The sequence below is a fragment of the Ictidomys tridecemlineatus genome, chromosome X (genome assembly GCF_052094955.1).
Source record: "Ictidomys tridecemlineatus isolate mIctTri1 chromosome X, mIctTri1.hap1, whole genome shotgun sequence".
NCBI lineage: Eukaryota > Metazoa > Chordata > Mammalia > Rodentia > Sciuridae > Ictidomys > Ictidomys tridecemlineatus.
Window position 1 is genome coordinate 81,384,354 of NC_135493.1, and position 17,909 is coordinate 81,402,262.

Consider the following 17,909-nt stretch of genomic DNA (forward strand, 5'->3'; position numbering starts at 1 on the left):
CTCAGTGTAAAGTCTTTTGGGCAGGGATTATCTAGGTGTCTTAGGTCTTGGCTGTATATCCTACATTTCTGGATTTTTTCCTTCTGGTGATGTGAAACACCCAGGATCTGGGAGGGTGCTTTCACCACGTGCTGTGTCCACAGTGGGCTTGGGTGTGGAATCTACCTACCTCAGGCTTCTCTCGGTGTGTGTTCACAGCCTCCACATTCAGGTAGATGGACTCCACTTTGCAGCCTCAGAAAAGAATAACCCATGTGTCTGTAAGCCCCCAAGGTGAGCACAAGTCTTTCCTAAAGTTTTATTCCTACCCCACCCCCCATTATCACTCATACCCCAGCTTCATATTGTATACAGATTGTATCTGCTGGGTAGGGAATAGAATTCAGATGAGATATGTGATATTTTGGGAAGATGCCACATAAGAAAGAGGCTGCCAATAGGGCATCACCCCAGCTCTTTCCCTAAGTTCTCTTGACTTCCAATGCTCATTTTAACATGGGGAAAGAGAAGAGAGCAGATCTGTATGGCCTCCCCAAACTCTTTTGGCCAGTGAGACAGTGATCTAATCTATGTACGAAGGATGGAGTTCTGTGGATCCTCCAAGTTATGCTAGGTGCAGTGGAGGTGAAATAGTCCTGGGCCACTGCCTTGGGCAATTAGGCCCAAGAAAAGTTTATTTTGAGGGCAATGTGGCTATGGCAACACTAGAGGAATGGAGATCACAAGGAGTTCAAGGGAACCTGAAGAAGGAGGAACATGCATCAGTGGGACCTGGGGCTGGCAGAAGAGGCCCAATGCTTATAGAAGTCCCTTTAGATCCATACCTATGGGTAGGCTACATCTCTACTGCAGGCTTCAGTAGGGCATTGTTCCTTCTCACTCCCCCAACCAGATTTGATTCTGTCTTCTCCCTCCTCATGAACCTTTCATAGCTAACTAATGTCCCAATACAGAATATCAACTACCCAGACTGGTCAACTTTACTTTGGTTCCTTTTGGGGACCCCCTCTGGCCTTCTACAGTTCAGTGTTCTATGCTCAGTGCTTGGCAGAGACAGAAAACTAGAGGCAGACCTGGAATTTAGAAACCATCCTGGTTCTTCCCTATTATGTGACCTACCACCAGTCCCGCCTCCAGCAGGATGTCCAGCCACCAACCAGGGGCCCACTCCCTGGACTCTTCGGGGCAAATGGTAGGCAATAGAGGCATGCTCATGGCCTCTATGTACCTTTGCTTATGAGGATGGGGCACTCACCATAAGCCACAGGTGTGAGTTTGAGCACTGTGTGCAGAGGACACTTGAGATAGGGAAGCTCATCTGGAAAGGAGAGGAGTAGGAAGCAGACCTCAGAGATAGTACTGGGCAGGACACCACCTCTCTGGCCACCAGTCTTTCTCAATGCTCCCCCTTTCACTTCCCCTTCCTCAGGTGGGGCTCACCATGGGTGCACGCCTCACATTCTGCAAAGGACAGTACTCAGAGCAATCTACACAGGAAGAAAGGGAGCAGCTAGGCCAGCCTAGGAATAGAGAGGAAGGATAGCCTTTGAAAAACAGGCATACTATGTGTCCCACAGGAGAGTTGGGCAGGCCATGCAGAAATGGCCACCTCCTCATGCTCAGTGACAATAGGAAATCAAGACAGGCCTCACTCCAGCCCAGCCCAGGCAACTATCCACAGACCTCCCACCAAAAAGGCTCACAATTCCCATTGGCAAGTATTTTCTGTGACCATCCAATGTGGCAGAGGTGCATATGGCACTTACCCCTCCCACAGCCTTTTCCTCAGCCTAGGCCTGACTTCTCCTATTATCACACTTGTTCATGGACAAATATTGATTCACTCATTTCCAGTTACTATTATGCAGAAAGTTGTTTTGGATATTTATGTACAATTTCCTTTCTAGGCCTATATTTCCATTAATCAGGTAGTCCTGAGAGGAGGGAGTGATTAGGCCCAGCCCATGGATTAGGACACTGGGGCTTCTAGAGGAAAGGTGCTAGTCTGAGGTCACACAGCCAGAATATGGCAGTGTAAGAAGTCAAAACCAGGACCCTTTGAGTACAAGAGCTTGCTCTGCCCCTGCAGTCTGTAGCTGCTGTCAGAAGAGGGGCTCACAGCATCCTGGGGGCAACATACCCACTTGTGTGGCACTTTTTCCTGATACCCACCCTCCCCAAACCCCAGGATGCAATACAGACAGTTCCCTACCTCCTTTCATTTAGCTGGAACATGGTCGTGGCTTTCCATCCCTTAGGCCTATTCTAGGCTTTCAAGGCCAGCTACGTCCTTCCCAAACTCCTGAGACATTAGGAATTGTCCTAGGCATTCATCCTGCTTCTCCTTATCATTTTTGTCTTCATAAGCAGAAGCAGCCCCGGGGCCAAGGGCTGTTGTGCATGATCTCACTGCACCCTCACCAATGCTCTGTGGTCCTGTTCACTCTCATTGTCTACATGAGGAAATAAGACTCAGAGAAGGGAAGGCAACTTGACTAAGGTCTATGACTCAGCTCTGCTACTACCTCAACTAGTGACCTTGACCCAGCCACTTCTCTCTCTGGTCCTTGTTGTCCCCATATTACAAGACAGGATTGGATTGGGTGTACCTGAAGCTGTCACAGCCCTATAGTTCTGTGGGTCTGCACTCCTTGCCATATCATCTCTCTGGGTCTTGTCCCATCACTCACCTGAATAACAGGAGAAAGACTATCTGCCCAGTCCTGTACAACCTGGCTTCTAGGGCAGATGCAAGCAGCTGGCATGGCCTATGTGTGAAGGTGGGTAGAAGTAGAGACAAAGAGGGAGGTGCAAATGTTCCTCACATACTCTGTGCTCATTTGAAAGGGAAGGGCCTCTGTCATACACCTTGGATCAACTCTGATCTCTGCCACTGTGTAACCCTATGACATTTGGCAAGCTACCTCACCTCTCTAGGCCTTTATTTCCTTATCTAGAAAAAGGAAATCATGTAGTGTCTACCTGATGTGAACATATCAGAAATCTAGCAGTGCAAGGACCCTTATCACACATCCCATAGCTTATTCCCAGTGAGGAAGTTTAAGACCAGGTGGAGGAAATGACTTATCTGGAGTGTTCTTTCTTTTGAAATGAGCATCATAAAAAAGATGAGAATATTATAGACATAAAATACACTTTTGCATTGCTCTCAACCCCCCTCAAAATATCCTAGAAATGCCAAAGCTTCAGCATCTATATTAGAAATAGACTTTTATATGTGAAGGTAATTCAACAGTTCCTTGCCCAGCCACCTGCCTTAGTTTGAAGTTCAGTGTATACTGTTAGTGTGTAGGTATTCTGTAGATGCCATGTCTAGATTTTTTTAAATAAATTATCATTTGAAAAAAATGAAAGAAGAACCACTGTCTTGATGAAATGATCCCTTTAGCAAAGCAGAAACCTATAATTAGGAAAACCTATAATTAGAATTATGAGGCCATGAAAGGTCTCACTATCACCTGAGGACACCATGCTTCAGAGAGATACTGACTCAGCATTTTAGGCTGATGTAGACTGTTAATGTCAGCTTTGAAAACATTACATTGGAATAATGCTAATAATATACCCAAACACTTATATGGCCCACACAGTGTATTATGACGTGTTCTAAGCTATTTACACGTTTAATGAAATTTCATCATTATTCTCCCCATTTTCCAGATGAGGAAACTAAGGCCAGAAGGGTTATAGTACTTTGCCAAAGGAAGTACAGTTAGGAATGATAAGAAAAGTTACAAATAATCTAAATCTAGGCATCCTTGTTTTAGATATTGTGCTTTTAACTACTAAGAAGTAAACCTCCAATTGTGCATATAAAATCACATTCAGTTCCCCACACCAGGAACAGGAAGGAAGATGTTACCTGAACTTTTATCCAGGAAGTAGGCCAAGAGGCACCGCATGACAGCTTGGTGGCAAATCACCAATACATTTTCCTGTCGTTCTAGCTCCATTATAACCGGCTCCAGACGCTGAACCAGATCCTCATAGGACTAAAGGTAAGAGAAATCTTTGGATAAGGGGGATGAGGCATATTAGCCCAGAGAGGAAGAAATCAAACCTAGGAATCAGGAAACTTGATTCTGGGGCTGGGTGAGTTGTTTACCATGCAGTGTGATCTTAGGTAACTTATTTTCTTTATAGGGTCTCAGTTTCCCATCTGTTAAATGGGTGCAATCAATATAGTGGGAAAAATAGCAATACTCCCCACTACAAGATGTCTTAATTACACTGTTGACACTTCAAAACAATAAGGGTAACTTCAACTATAGGATTCCAAAATGGAAAACTTGGTAAAAAGAATCAGAAGAGGGTATAAAAGCTATCACTGTCCTGAGTGTATTTTACAATCATAGTAACCAAGGGGTTTGAGTTTTTAAATCCTTATAGAAACAGGATATAAGGCCTTAGGTGTGCACATTGTGGGGAGTTGGGACTAAGACTCTAATATAACTGGGAGTCCCTTAAAGGGCAAACCTTATACCCTATGTAAAATATAAAATAGAAAATTTCATCCATGGGCAAAACGAAGCAACAAGAAAATTTATCAGTCTCTCCATGACTTTTGGTGGAAAAAAATTAGGAAATGCCTTCTGTAAGAATTTACAGTTGCAAGTATTCCTATAGGTGGGTTGGTGACATGGAATTACACTCCCCATGTAGGTTAGAAAATGTTTTGATGAGAGTTTAATAAAAAATGGTTTCAAGTTGTTAACTCCCGGGAGTGCATGGAAGAAACAAATGGAAATTCTCTCTGGATTTTTTTCACCTCAGGCCACCTGGGATTTCCAAAACAAATTCTCACAAATACACGAGGAAATAACCTAGTATGGATAAGAATAATTAGAAAAACAAGAAGATAATTCTAAAAACTTAAAGGATGTACCATATAAAATAAGTATGTTTGAATTTTTAAGAAATAAAATGATAGACTGTAAGAAATAAGATGGTATCAAATATATGATGCAGATTTCAAAATAAACTAAACAGAAGTTCAGAAATAAAAACTGTAATCATTAAAATTGAAAACTAGCTAGATATGGTATAGTACATGCCTGTACTACATTCAGGAGCAAAGGCAGGAGAATTGCAAGTTCAAGACCAGCCTCAGCAACATATCAAGACTATATCTCAAAATAAAAAAATAAAAAAGAGCTAAGGATGTTGCTCCGTGTGCGGCACTCTGAATTCAATCCCCCAAATCTCAAAAAATTAAAAATTAAATTGAAGGTATAAACAGCATTTTATATAACTTAAGAAAGAGTGACTTGGAAGAGAAAGCTGAAGAAATTACTCAGAATGCAGCAAAGATATACAAACAGCTAGAAAATAAGAAGAAAAGTTAGGTGATATGAAAAATAAAGGCAAGATTAACATATGTAACTGTATTCAGAAAAAGATAACAGAAAGAATGTGAGAGAATTTGGAAGATATAATATCTGATGGTTTTCTAGAACTGATGAAAATTCCAACTTTCAGATTCAGGAAATTCAATGAATCCTAAATTTAGATAAATAAAATGAAATTGATATCTATCCATAATTGTGAAGCTCAAAGGTAACAGAGATAGATTTTAAAAGCAGCAAAAGAGGGCTGGGGTTGTGGCTCAGTGGTAGAGCACTTGCCTAGCATGTGCGAGGTACTGGGTTTAATCCTCAGCACCACATTAAAAATAAATTAATAAAATAAAGGCATTGTGTCCATCTACAACTAAAACAATTTTTTTAAAAGCAGCAAAAGAAAAAAAAAACTAACCAAGTTTCTTAGATTAGAAGCCAGAATGGTAATATCTTCAAAATGCTGAGAATCAACTGTCAGCTTAGAGTTTTATTCCACACCAAAGTTTCATTGGTGATTGAAGACATCCCCCACAAATAGTTTTAGAAAAAATAAGGAACTTCCAAAGAAAGAAGGGAAAAAAGAACTCTAAAGGCAGTCTTCAGGTTACAAGCAGCAAGAATGATCAAAGGATTTTATAAACAAATAGTTAAATCTACTGAGATTTTATCTCACTCCTGTCAGAATGGCAATTATCAGGAACACAGGCAACAAAAATATTGGCAAGGATGTAGGGAAAATGGTACATTCATACATTGCTGGTAGGATTGCAAATTGGTGCAACTACTCTGGAAAGCAGTATGGAGATTCCTCAAAAAACTGGGAATGGAACCACCATTTGACCTGGTTAGCCCACTCTTTGGTGTATAACAAAGGAGTTAAAATCAGCATACTACAGTTATGCAGCCACATCAATGCTATAAGCAGTTTGATTCACAATAGCTAAGCCATGTAACCAAACTAGTTACCCTTTCATAGATGAAAGGATAAATAAAACGTGGTGATATACACAATGTAATATTATTTAGCTATAAAAAGAATGACTTTATGACATTTGCTGGTAAACAGATGGATCTGGAGACTACCATGCTAATGAAATAAGCCAGTCCCCCCAAAACCAAAGGTCGAATGTTCTCTCTGATACATGGATGCTAACTCACAACAAGCTGGGGAGAATAGAAGTTCAGTGGAGTGAATTAAACAAAGAGGAATGAAGGGAAGGGAGGGGGAATCAGAGTAGGAGAGAAAAGTGAATGAATCTAACATGACTTTTCCATGTACATATATGAATACAGCACAGCGAATCTCCACCTTATGTACATCCACAAGACTGGGATCCTAATTAGAATAAGACATACCTCATGTTTGTAAAAATATGACAAAATATACTGTCATGTATAACTAAAAAAACAAATAAAAAGAATAAAACATAGACAGGCTGGGCATTGTGGCACATGCCTGTAATCCTAGCAACTCAGGAGCCTGAGGCAAGAGGTTTGCAAGTTCAAAGCCAGTATCAGTGAGTTGAGGCCCTAGGCAATCTTGTCCCCCCAAAATAAAAAGGGTTAGGTTCTTTTTTTTTTTTTTGGTTCTAAAAAAAAAGACCCTTCCCCTCCAAAAAAAAGGTCTGACGAGGTAACTCAGTGGTTAAGCGCCCCTGGTTTAAATCCCCAGTACAAAAATAAATAAATAAATAAATAAACATTAACTAGATGCAGTGGTAATAACAACAGTGCTAATTCATTTGGGGGTTAAGACCAAGGTTGAACTAAAATATAAAACAACATGCAAACTAGGAGAAGGAGAATCCAGAGTTTTAAAGTTCTTTTATTATTTGGGGTGATGGTGGAGAGGTTGATTCTGCGTTTTGTTAATAACACATTAAAATGTTAATTGTTCAAATCAGTTGCATAACAACACATAGAAATGAATTGAGTGATTCTGAAGTATAATATTTAGACCTCATATCCTTATTAGGATAACTGCAAGAATAAAAAGAATCATGATGAAATATCTTAAATATGTTAAGGACAACCTCTAAAAGAATGTAAACATTATATAACTTAAATATAGTAAAAACTCAATCCTAAAGGATACAGGAGAAGAGAAAAAATTAAGCATGGGAAGCTCAAGATAATAGAAATAAACTAAAAAAATCAGTAACTAAAATAAAAGTAAAGGTATGAAACTACCATTTTTAGTTTGAATTAGAAACAGCAAAATACAACTATAAGCTGTTTATAAGAGGCAAAAAACAAAAAAATTTTGTATGTCTCTTTTTAACAAAGCCTCAAAATATATAAAGGAAAATGATGGCAAATTAAGCCTGACTTTACATTATCATTGCTGAGGTTGAAGATAAAATGTGAAAGTTCTTTTTAACTGAACAGAGTATCTATTGTTTTGTCTTCCCAAATGCCCTGGTTTTCTGATAATTGTTCACAGGAGTTTGTTTCAGAAATGGAGTGTGATGAGCAAATGCTCTAAAATGTGGAACTGGCTAAGTGGGAGTTGGATAGAAAGCAATAAGTAGTCATTTCATATGCAAATAGGAAAATGATGGTCTGGCTCAAGTAATGGCAAAGAAGTTGATCAAAGTAATACCTATTGTCCTTTAGGATGATACCAACTGCCCAGAGAGACTGGAAATGTAGTGCATTTGGCAATAAAATGTCTTAAAATTAGAGTATGTAGAAGTATTTCAGGTTTTTCCAGTGAGGTGACCAGAGATAAAGTGTAGGATGAAGTGGGTCCTCCTAAAAGTAGAGAGAAAGCATTGTAGCTTTGTGTGTGTGGAGGGGTATTGAGAATTGAACCCAGGATGCTCTACCACTGAGCTATAACCCCAGCCCTTTTTATTTTTTAAAATTTTGAGACAGGGTCTCGCTAAGTTGCCAAGGCTGATCTCCAACTTGCAATCCAATCCTCTTGCTTCAATCTCTAAAACTGCTGAGATTACAAGTGTGCACCCCCATGCCTAGCATATATGTAGCTTTTTAATAAGAGAAATCTGTTGCATATAGCCATGAATTGATGGCCAATGGCCAAATCACTGTGTGCCTTGTAAGATGGCAGATGTTGCAAAACATGCTTTACCCTGTTTCTAAAAATGTTTTAAAACTGGAATTTTGGAAGTTGGAATGGAGACGCTGTGGAGGAGTTCTAAGAATTAGGCCACCCTCCAAAACTTACCTCTCCTTTGGGATAGCGGTAACGATATTTATCTTGGTCCCGTAGTGCAAATTCTTCAGGGTAGTGTTCTTGGATTTCTTCATAGGTCATCTCCTCACAGACACCCTAAGAGAAAGTATTGGGGGACACAAGCATTCGCCTGGTGAAATCCAGACAGCCTTTGCCATAGTTCTAAGACCAATAATATGGTACTTGGGACTTCTGTGAGCACAGCTATGGAGTTGTGTTTGTTATTTGTGGGTGTGTATGTGAATATATATGTGTGCATGGTGTGTACTTGTGTGAGTATAAAAACAATAGTGTGTGGATGGGGGTCTGTTCTGGTTGAGTATATGATGCTTTTCTATGATTGTCTCAGTAGGTATATAAGTATACAATATACATATAATTATGTATTTTTACAAATATGTAGGCATAAGAATTTGTGGTTGTATCTGCAAGTATGTAGTATGCAGCATGCTTGTTAAAGGACTTATGCCTTGCATATGTATTGTATTTGTGTGTGTGTGTGTGTGTGTGTGTGTGTGTGTGTGTGTGTTATGCCCATGTGGATGTCTCTGTGGTATGTGTATCCATGCACATCTAAGTGTGTCTGCAGCACGTGTATCCATGAATTTGTATCTTTCATTGTGTTTCTGTTCTATGTATATTTCTATTCCTGTGTCTGAGGCCTGTGTGAATTTGCAGTAATATGCTTGAGGTTTTGTATCTGTGCTATGTTTATGTTCATGTTCATTATATGCTCCTCTGTGTCCATGTGGGGTATATATAGGGCTGCATGTGTCTATAATGAGTGTGTTCATATGAATCTGTAGGCATGTGTATGTATGTGTGGTATAGGCATGATGGTAGAAGAAGGTCCCTGTGTCTGTGAAGTTCATATGTACAATCATAAGCATATTTGTGGCAGATATCTGTGATTTTGTATGCAAATACACATGTGTGAGCACAATATAGTCATATTCTTCCATTCTATAGCATTTCCTATCCCTCCATCCTGACCCCTACTTTAGATAGAAAAATAAGTGACTGATCCTTATTTTTTAACAGGTGTCTGTATTTAACAGGTGTCTGTATTTCAGAAATTTCAGAGAGCAAAACTAGTAAATTTCTAATGGCTTTAGAATGGGTTTCAATCTCTTTATCCAAGGAAGTAATGAGTTCTTTGGAAGCTCTTCACAGAAGAGCTTCCAAGTTGGCTGAGAAATCTCCAGGAGTGAGGTGGCTGCTAGAGGTAGTGGCAAGTGATGTTGGGTTTCTAAAGTTTCCTTCGGAGTATGTCAATTCCAATTAAACCTTCCTGAAGTGGGAAAGTGGCCTCTGTTGTCTTTTGGGTCATTTACCAAGCTTCCTTCAGGGTTGTGGAACTGAACCCTTGTCACAACCTATAAGTAGCTCTGCAGTATCGACCTTCTCCAACTGCCACTGCCCATGGAAGAATGTGTACCCTATTCAGTACACAGGTCCTTCCTGATTGGCTTCAACTTTCAATTTTGAGGCAAGCTGGGAGCCTTTTGCCTGTGGCAATGGCCACTGACACTCTCTTGACTTTAGGCAAAATGCTTAATTCCCCTTAATTTTATTTTCCTTACTTGAGAAATGAGAATTACAATTACCATGTAGAAGTGTTTTGGATATTAGGGATAATATATGTAAAAGATACTAGTACAGGGTGTACAAGGTACATTTAAAAGACTCAATTGATGGAATTAAACATTAATAATGTAATCAATAATAGAAAATAAATCAGAAATTTAGGCATCATTGCAAATTCTTGCTTCTTCCTTACTCACCCCCCTGTAGCCAATTCCTGAGATTCTGCCTCCTAAATTTCTCTCAAATCTATTCCTTTATTCTACCATCCATTTACCAGCAAATGTCATAATTTCATTCTTCTTTACAACATCAACTAAACTCTTATGATGACAAGTTTACATATTTGCACATGTATGTTTTACTAAATAGCCCCTTTCTAAATATGTGTTCCTTTGTACATCTATATTTACATATGTATATGTGAAATATGCACACACATACATTTCTAAATTTATAGAAGCATTTTTAGCATGTTAACCTACCTCATGTAAGTTATCTACACCTGTGGTGAAGCTTTTATGTTGGGCCTTAACAGCCATAACCTGTGAAGTACCACCCATTGCCAATGTACCTATAGCATAGGTAAGAGAAGGATATCCTGAAAGAGATTTCCTAGTCACCAGAGTTGGATCCTTCACCTCTCCCTCTTCCTTACTCCTTACACTGTCAAGTACCATTGACCCTATTATGTTGGGTCAAAGTCCTTCTTCATTCCATCTTCATACCACTATTCTGGTTCCACATGCCTTTGCCTCTTGCCACACTAATGCAGCCACCTGTCCTGACTGGTCTACATGCTCATCCTGGCATTGTTTTCACCTAGTCTCCATGCATGTACAGACTGGGCTTTAAAAATGGGAATTACATTCAGACCAATCTCCTTGACTTAGATCATGTCAATAGCTTCCCATAGATATTAGGGCAGGATCCAAAGCCCTCAACATGGACTATAAGACCCTGAAGCCTAGATCTTTTTTCAGACTCATCTCCCTTCTCCCCAGACCTCACTATCACTGTCCCAGAATCTCTGTCATTCTTTCTTTTAGTTCCCTAAACATGCTAGGGTCTCTTCTCACCTCTGAGCCTTCATATAAGTAGTTTCCCATCTCTGAACTATGTTTATTGTTCCACTCCAAGCCCATTTTGCATATTTCTTTTCTCATCCTTGGCTTCCTTCATGAATCTTTCCTTATAAATCTCTCTCACATGTGTGGTCAGGGGTACCCTCATCTTCTGATCTTCCACAGTCCCTTGTACTTCCTCTCTTGGAAACTTATGTCACACTGAGATAGAGTCTTGCTGTCTGCCTTTGGGCTCTCTAAAAGTAGAGTCCTTGTCTATTCCTGGCCTTCCAGGGATCCCTGAGACATAGAATAGTGTTGAGCACTGGATGATTGTCAAGAAATGTTTGTTGAATTAATTTGGTTCCCCATAAGAACTGGAGCAAAGACAACCCCAGGGATAAACCCATACTCAAACCCCCACTCTGTCAGGAGATTCACCCCTTCCATCTCACCGCATCAATCTCATTCAGGGCCTTCCACTGCTCATAGGGGACACCCAGGGCTTCAGCTGTCTGGATGGTCCTCTTCATGTGGCTGGTCCATACTTTCAGGGAGTTGATACACTGGGACTGAATGAAGTTGGCCAGTGCATAGGCATACTAGGGATGGGGTGCAAAGGAAAAGATGAGGGGGAAAGGTGAGAAAGATAAGGTATCCATGAAAACAAGCTCAAATCTTCCACAAATTGTAGAGTGGAGATGTCCCAAATTTATAAAAAGGCATACCCTTGAGAAGGGAGGGATAGGAAGAAGTTATTCAACAAATACAAGATTACAGTTAGACAGGAGAAATAAGTTCCAGCATTCTATTTCACAGTAGAGTAAACATGATTAAAAATAAAATGTTGTGGGGCTGGGGTTTGTAGAGCGCTTGTGTAGCATGTGTGGGGCACTGGGTTCGATACTCAGCACCACATAAAAATAAAACAAAGGTATTATGTACAATTACAACTAAAAAATAAATTAATTAATTAAAAATAAAATGTGTATAATTCAAAATAGCTGACATTTTGAATTTTCTCACCACAAATCAATGATAAATTCATGAGGGAATGGATCAATATGCAGTATATAGATATAATGTATATGTATGTTGAAACATCACATTGTACTTGATAAGCATATGCATAATTACAAAGTGTAAAACAAAATAGAGCCATACTCTTTCCCATGTGGTTAAAGGTCAAGGAAACAGAAAAGAGTATGTGTGCTTGCACTTATATATGTCTATGTATGTGTTTGCAGTCACTCACTGATGCTTGCTCACTAAGTACCCTACTAGGATATTCACTCATTCAAACAGATCCACCTCTAGCATTTGTGGAGCCCAGGACAAGAATACAAATGCTCGCATACCACCCAAAATGTTCCTTCCTTTTCCTTCCATTTTGGGCACCATCCTATGTTTCTATATGGCCTGAGTACAGTGATGGGATTATAGTTGATGAGAAAGTACATTTAAACCAGACCTGGTGCACTGTGCCCATAACAGTGCAGGATGGGCCTGGTGTGTGTGTGTGTGTGTGTGTGTGTGTGTGTGATTATGAGTGCAGGAGACACACAGATGGAGATGGCCATGTGTCCATCTGGGCTCTGTGTGTGTGGGTAGGGCAGGGCTAGCTCCCGTCAAGAGACTCCAGGTACAGGTGGTGCCACAGGGGAGGGTGCTACATCCAGGCAGGGTGATACCTCCAGTGACCTCTATCTTTGCTCTGAGGAGCACAAGAAATGAGTGTCAGATCAAAGTCTACCTCAAGGGGAGGCTGCCAGTCTGGAGGTAAAAAAAAAATAAAATAAAAAGAGCCCCGAGGTCCATGCCTTCTGGGGCAACAGTGTACTTGGGACACCTCCCATATCTCCAGCAGGGATGTTGAAATCAAGCAGAAAGACCCGGTTTTCAGTCTTTGCTTTGTCTTGTATCAGCTGTGGGATCTGCGACCTGGGGGACCTCTTTGCTCCTCTCTGAATCTCACCTTTCTCATCTATAAACTGGTGATGGTACTGGTCACCCCCAAAGACCTTTTTTTTTAAAATTAAGTCAGGCCACACATGTGGAAATAGATGGCACCATGACTGTGCATAACAATGAATCTCCCTCCTGCACTTTATTTCCCAGTTGTTTCAGCCGAAGTGAATCCTCCCAGCAAGCAATACATGTGCTAAAAATCCCAGACAATTGGACCATGAGGTAAGCTTTGATCAGACACCCACTTATGCTCCTCAGAGCAAAGACAGAGGCCACTGGAAGTGTCACTCTACCCTGAGGCACTACCTGTACCTGGAGTCTTTTGACTAGAGCTAGCCCCTGCTCTGCCCACACAGCCCAGAGCCTAGCTGGACACGTAGCCATCTCCACATGTGTGTCTCCTACACTCACAAATGTACACACACACACACACACACACACACACACAGGAAATATATCCCTTTGTGCAGCCAACATCCAGAATGTGGTCACTATGCCTCACTGGGGGAGGACAGTCATGCCCTGTGAGAGTCAGAGATAGGCCAGATCAGGAGAGATGAAGCCCAGGGTTTGGCAACCTGCCTAGAAGAAGTTAACAGTTGTCAGGGGGCTTCCTGGAGATCCAGATCTTGGAGCAAGAGTTGGGCCTTGGAAGGGAACAGGGGAGGCAGGAAGATGCAGTAGGCAGTGGGGATAATTAATGACGGTATGATTCCTGCAGAGGGTTGGGGAGAGAAGACAGCATTTTCCCTGAGTTGGGAAGAATGGGTACTCAAAGTAGGTCTCTCAAGGGAGCTGTCTGTGCACATGATGATTGCCAGATGACATAATGGCAGAGGAAGGCAGCAAGGTGTGTATGAACAACGGCACAGAATTGTGAGAAAGATGAGGAGACCTGTCATTCAAGGGCCAAAGGTGGTCATTGTGATGGGATGGAGAAGCAGCCAGATTTGGGCAGGTCAGAGTGAAGCTACCAGTTTGAAGGAGCATTTGGCCTTTGGAAGCAATTAAGTTGCTATTTTAACACTGAGTGTCTGACAGTATAGAAGGGCATGAGTGACCTGAATCTGCTTCTACCCCATCATTGGGCACCCCCTACTCAGGACCCAGGTACTGGCAATTTTACCTGGGCCATCTCAGGCAGCCCATCTTAGTGCATGGTGCCCTCCCTACCTGCTTGCCCCGAGGTGAGAGGCCAGAGTCACCTCCGATGCGGCCTTTGAGGTTGAGTTCACTCTCACCATGCCGGCATAGGTATATGGAGCGTGGTGTGACATGGATGTTCATGAGATAGTAGACTGTGCGGCTCTGGATGTGGTCCTGTACTCGGTTTACCATGTAGCGTGTGCCCACATCGAAGATCTTGATGTAGGACAGGTGGCTGGGCCAGACACAAGTAGAAGGGCAGATCAATGTCTGATGGTAGGGAGGGCTGATCCCAAGAGAAAACCCCAGCCACACACCTTGCTTTCAAGTTTCCTCTGCAATTCTGCTCTTAACTAACAAGATTCTATGGTTTGCCCTGTTCTGAGTATCTGTTCTAGAGTCTTAGTTCCTGACTATCCTACAGGACTTATTGTCTTCTACCATACCCCTCTTTCTCCTTTTCTCAGTTTCAGCTTGAGCCAAGCTGTATTTTTACCTTCACTCATTCCAAATCAAGCAGCTGGGGCTCTCTTCTCTGTGATTCACACTGCTGCAATAATCAGAAATAGAGTGATCTTCTGTATCTCTGAAATCAACATTTCATTGGCAGCTTCTGTCTTGTCCATTTCTCCTCCCCTTTAAATACTAATTGAAGTCTTCCCCTCTCTGTTTCTTTTTTTGCTACTTAAAATGTTTTATTTGTTCTTTTTAGTTATACATTATAGTAGAATGTTTTTTGACATGTTATCCATATAGAGAGTATAATTTCTCATTCTTCTGGGTGTACATGATGTAGAATCACATTGGTCATAGGAAAGTAATGTTTGATTCATTCCTGCCATGATACAGTGTACTTTATATTCTACATCTGGGTGTGCATGTGCCTGTTTATCTCTCCACACTCAGAAAATGGAGTTAGACTGGGTGTTTTCCCTATTTGCCATGCAGTCTACAAACACCCTCCTCTGTTCTAGGCACTGTGTTTGGGGTGGGACCCAGCATCTGCCCTTTGGGAACTCTTAGGCCAGTCAGGAACATATATTGGAAATATGTAATCAATGTTCATCATTCATTTCACAAATACTCACTGGAAGGTGTGCCAAGCACTGGGGCATAGGGATATAGAGGTGGTCCACAACATCATTGGAGAACTTGTGGTCCCTGCTCCAAGCTCCTCAACCACCTATCTGTGGAGGAGCTGAGGAATAAGTTGGAGATACTGGCTAATCAGAAGATTAGAACCATGGAGCAAGACTTCTGAGGCCACTGATGTACCAGTCATTAATCCTTTGATTGTTAGATTGTAAGGAGTTCAGAGAGATTCCTCAGGTGTGAGAAGCTGGGCTTTTGAGCTATGCCACCAACACTGGTTGCACAGTAAGAAAATCAAGTGAACTTAAATATTTGTACTAGCTCAAAGTCATTGAGGAGTTTAATTCAGGAAACTTTTCCCTTGATCTCCCTAGAGAAGTCCTTTATGTCTATACCCACTCATTATGCCCAGACCTATGATCCATGTCCAATGATTCCCACAGAGCACTTGGATTTGTTGAAATTTTCCATGCATCTGGCAGGGATTGGAGATTTTAAGGTGCATGAATCCCTATGACTGTCATACAGAGAAGAGATTGTTATCTCTGTGAAATACACAAAGATAAAGCTATTTGCCTAAGGTCACCTTAGGAAGTAGACTTGGGCTTTAACTCTAAAATGGTCCTCTTTCTAATCATCTCTCCTAGGATCCTTAGAGCCTAGGAGTAGAAAATATCTGATGTAACATTGTTTCCTAGTTATTCTCTGTTCCTAACACTAGGTACAGCATGTCTCTAGGAGAACTTCCAAATCACTCAGCTATGTCTGACATTTTATGTGCCTTCACACATGAGCCCCAGCTGACCTTACCTCATGTTACCAAGCTGTACCCATAGCTTCTTTGTTTCATTCTTATCTTCATGTCTTTGTTGTACCCTTGGAATATCCCTTTGTACTTCTCTCCTCTTACTCAGATTTCTAACTGGACCATTACAAAGTGCTGTTCTTGCTTAAAAAGATGTCCCTTGCCAGATTTCCCTCGTTGAGCTCCTATGCATCCATCCTTCAAGAATCAGTACACTAACTCTCTACAGAAAGTCATCTTTGATCCCAGGGTCATGTAAAATCATTTAGAAGTGCTCAACACCAAAAGTATTACAGTAGCTCATTCATATCCCCCACCATGTGTAATTTATTTATTTATTTATTTATTAAAGAGAGAGTGAGAGAGGGGAGAGAGAGAGAGAGAGAGAGAGAGAGAGAGAGAGAGAGAGAGAGAGAATTTTTAATATTTATTTTTTAGTTCTCGGTGGACACAACATCTTTGTTGGTATGTGGTGCTGAGGATCGAACCCGGGCCGCACGCATGCCAGGCGAGCGTGCTACCACTTGAGCCACATCCCCAGCCCACCACCATGTGTAATTTAAAATAAAAATAATAAACTTATGATAAAGTAGGTCCTACCAAATTCTAATTTTATATTTTTTTTCCATTTTGATTACCTTGATGCTGTTTTTATATTAAGTATGAAATGTTTTTAGGATAGTTTTCTTATTTTTGAAGCCCCCACCTTGCCAGTACTCTAAGCACGTTTATTCTGTCTATTGGGCAACCCAGATTTTCTAGATCTCTTCCTGCAAGTTCGACAAGGTTTCCTCCTCTGTGGAACCATCCTCCAGCCATCACTTGGTTTTCTGTCCCCAAAATTGTGACCAACTGTGTATAGACTGTCCTCTCCAACAAACTGGAAATTCTATCAAAGCAGGGATATCCCTTCCTTCTTGGAGTTCCTTAGGCACAGCTAAGGCTGTCCTTAATGCACAAACTATAAATGTTCATTGATGGAAATATAATGAAATAAATCTGGCCTACTATATATATCGTCTTTAGTTCTTTAGGCCCAAACCAATACATCAAAAAATAACAGAGCATTTGTAGTAGTCTAGACCCAGAGCTGGGGGCTTTCTTGATGCCATTCTTTCACTTCAGCCTCCCTTCTTTAATCTCCTAAAACCATATGCTATTAGTCCACATAGTACGTTTGTGGAAATTTGAAAAGTTTATACTTTCCTCAGAGCATACAGAGCCACACTCTAGCACACACATACCGAAGTTGAACAAAGCAAAGCTGTGAAAATGCACATAAAGGCCATGGTCCTTGCACTGTCAACTCCCCCATCTGACATTTTTTTATGTTATAGGGATATAAGAAAGGAAAAACCAGCTGGAAGTTTGGGAATATGGGTTTCAGTTTATGCTCTGCTGCTGACTCATTGTATTATCTCAGGTAAACCTTTAACCTGATCTAGGCCTCAGTTTTCCCTTCTAAGGAGTGGAGTAATAACAATGCTCATTTCTCAGTACTTCAGTTGGGTAAAGCTGAAAGAATGTTATGTAAACTTCTTAGGGTGGTGAAGATTATTTATGTCCTTTTTACAATTTACACTTGAGCCTCAAAGAGTGTAGGTGAACAGGACCCTTTCTCATTTTAATCAATTTTTAAAGAAAGCAGGGTTCTGGGAACAGTTTACATCTAAACTCACATCTCTTATGGA

At 41.0% G+C, this 17,909-nt stretch overlaps 1 protein-coding gene across 2 annotated transcripts in view; it reads right to left on the bottom strand.

The window, feature by feature from the left end:
• The window catches only part of Pfkfb1 (6-phosphofructo-2-kinase/fructose-2,6-biphosphatase 1), a 52,366-nt gene that overhangs the window by 5,289 nt on the left and 29,168 nt on the right, over positions 1-17,909 (bottom strand). The window contains exons 8-13 of one of the 2 annotated variants that reach the window (XM_005339791.5): positions 14,349-14,556; positions 11,663-11,809; positions 8,551-8,655; positions 3,884-4,013; positions 1,256-1,318; positions 170-234 (exon numbers count right to left, since the gene is read on the bottom strand). In XM_005339791.5, the coding sequence (XP_005339848.1) occupies positions 170-234; positions 1,256-1,318; positions 3,884-4,013; positions 8,551-8,655; positions 11,663-11,809; positions 14,349-14,556 (718 nt within the window). Of the gene's footprint in view, positions 1-169; positions 235-1,255; positions 1,319-3,883; positions 4,014-8,550; positions 8,656-11,662; positions 11,810-14,348; positions 14,557-17,909 lie in introns of those variants that run through there. The other variant, XR_013431827.1, reaches the window with a different exon arrangement.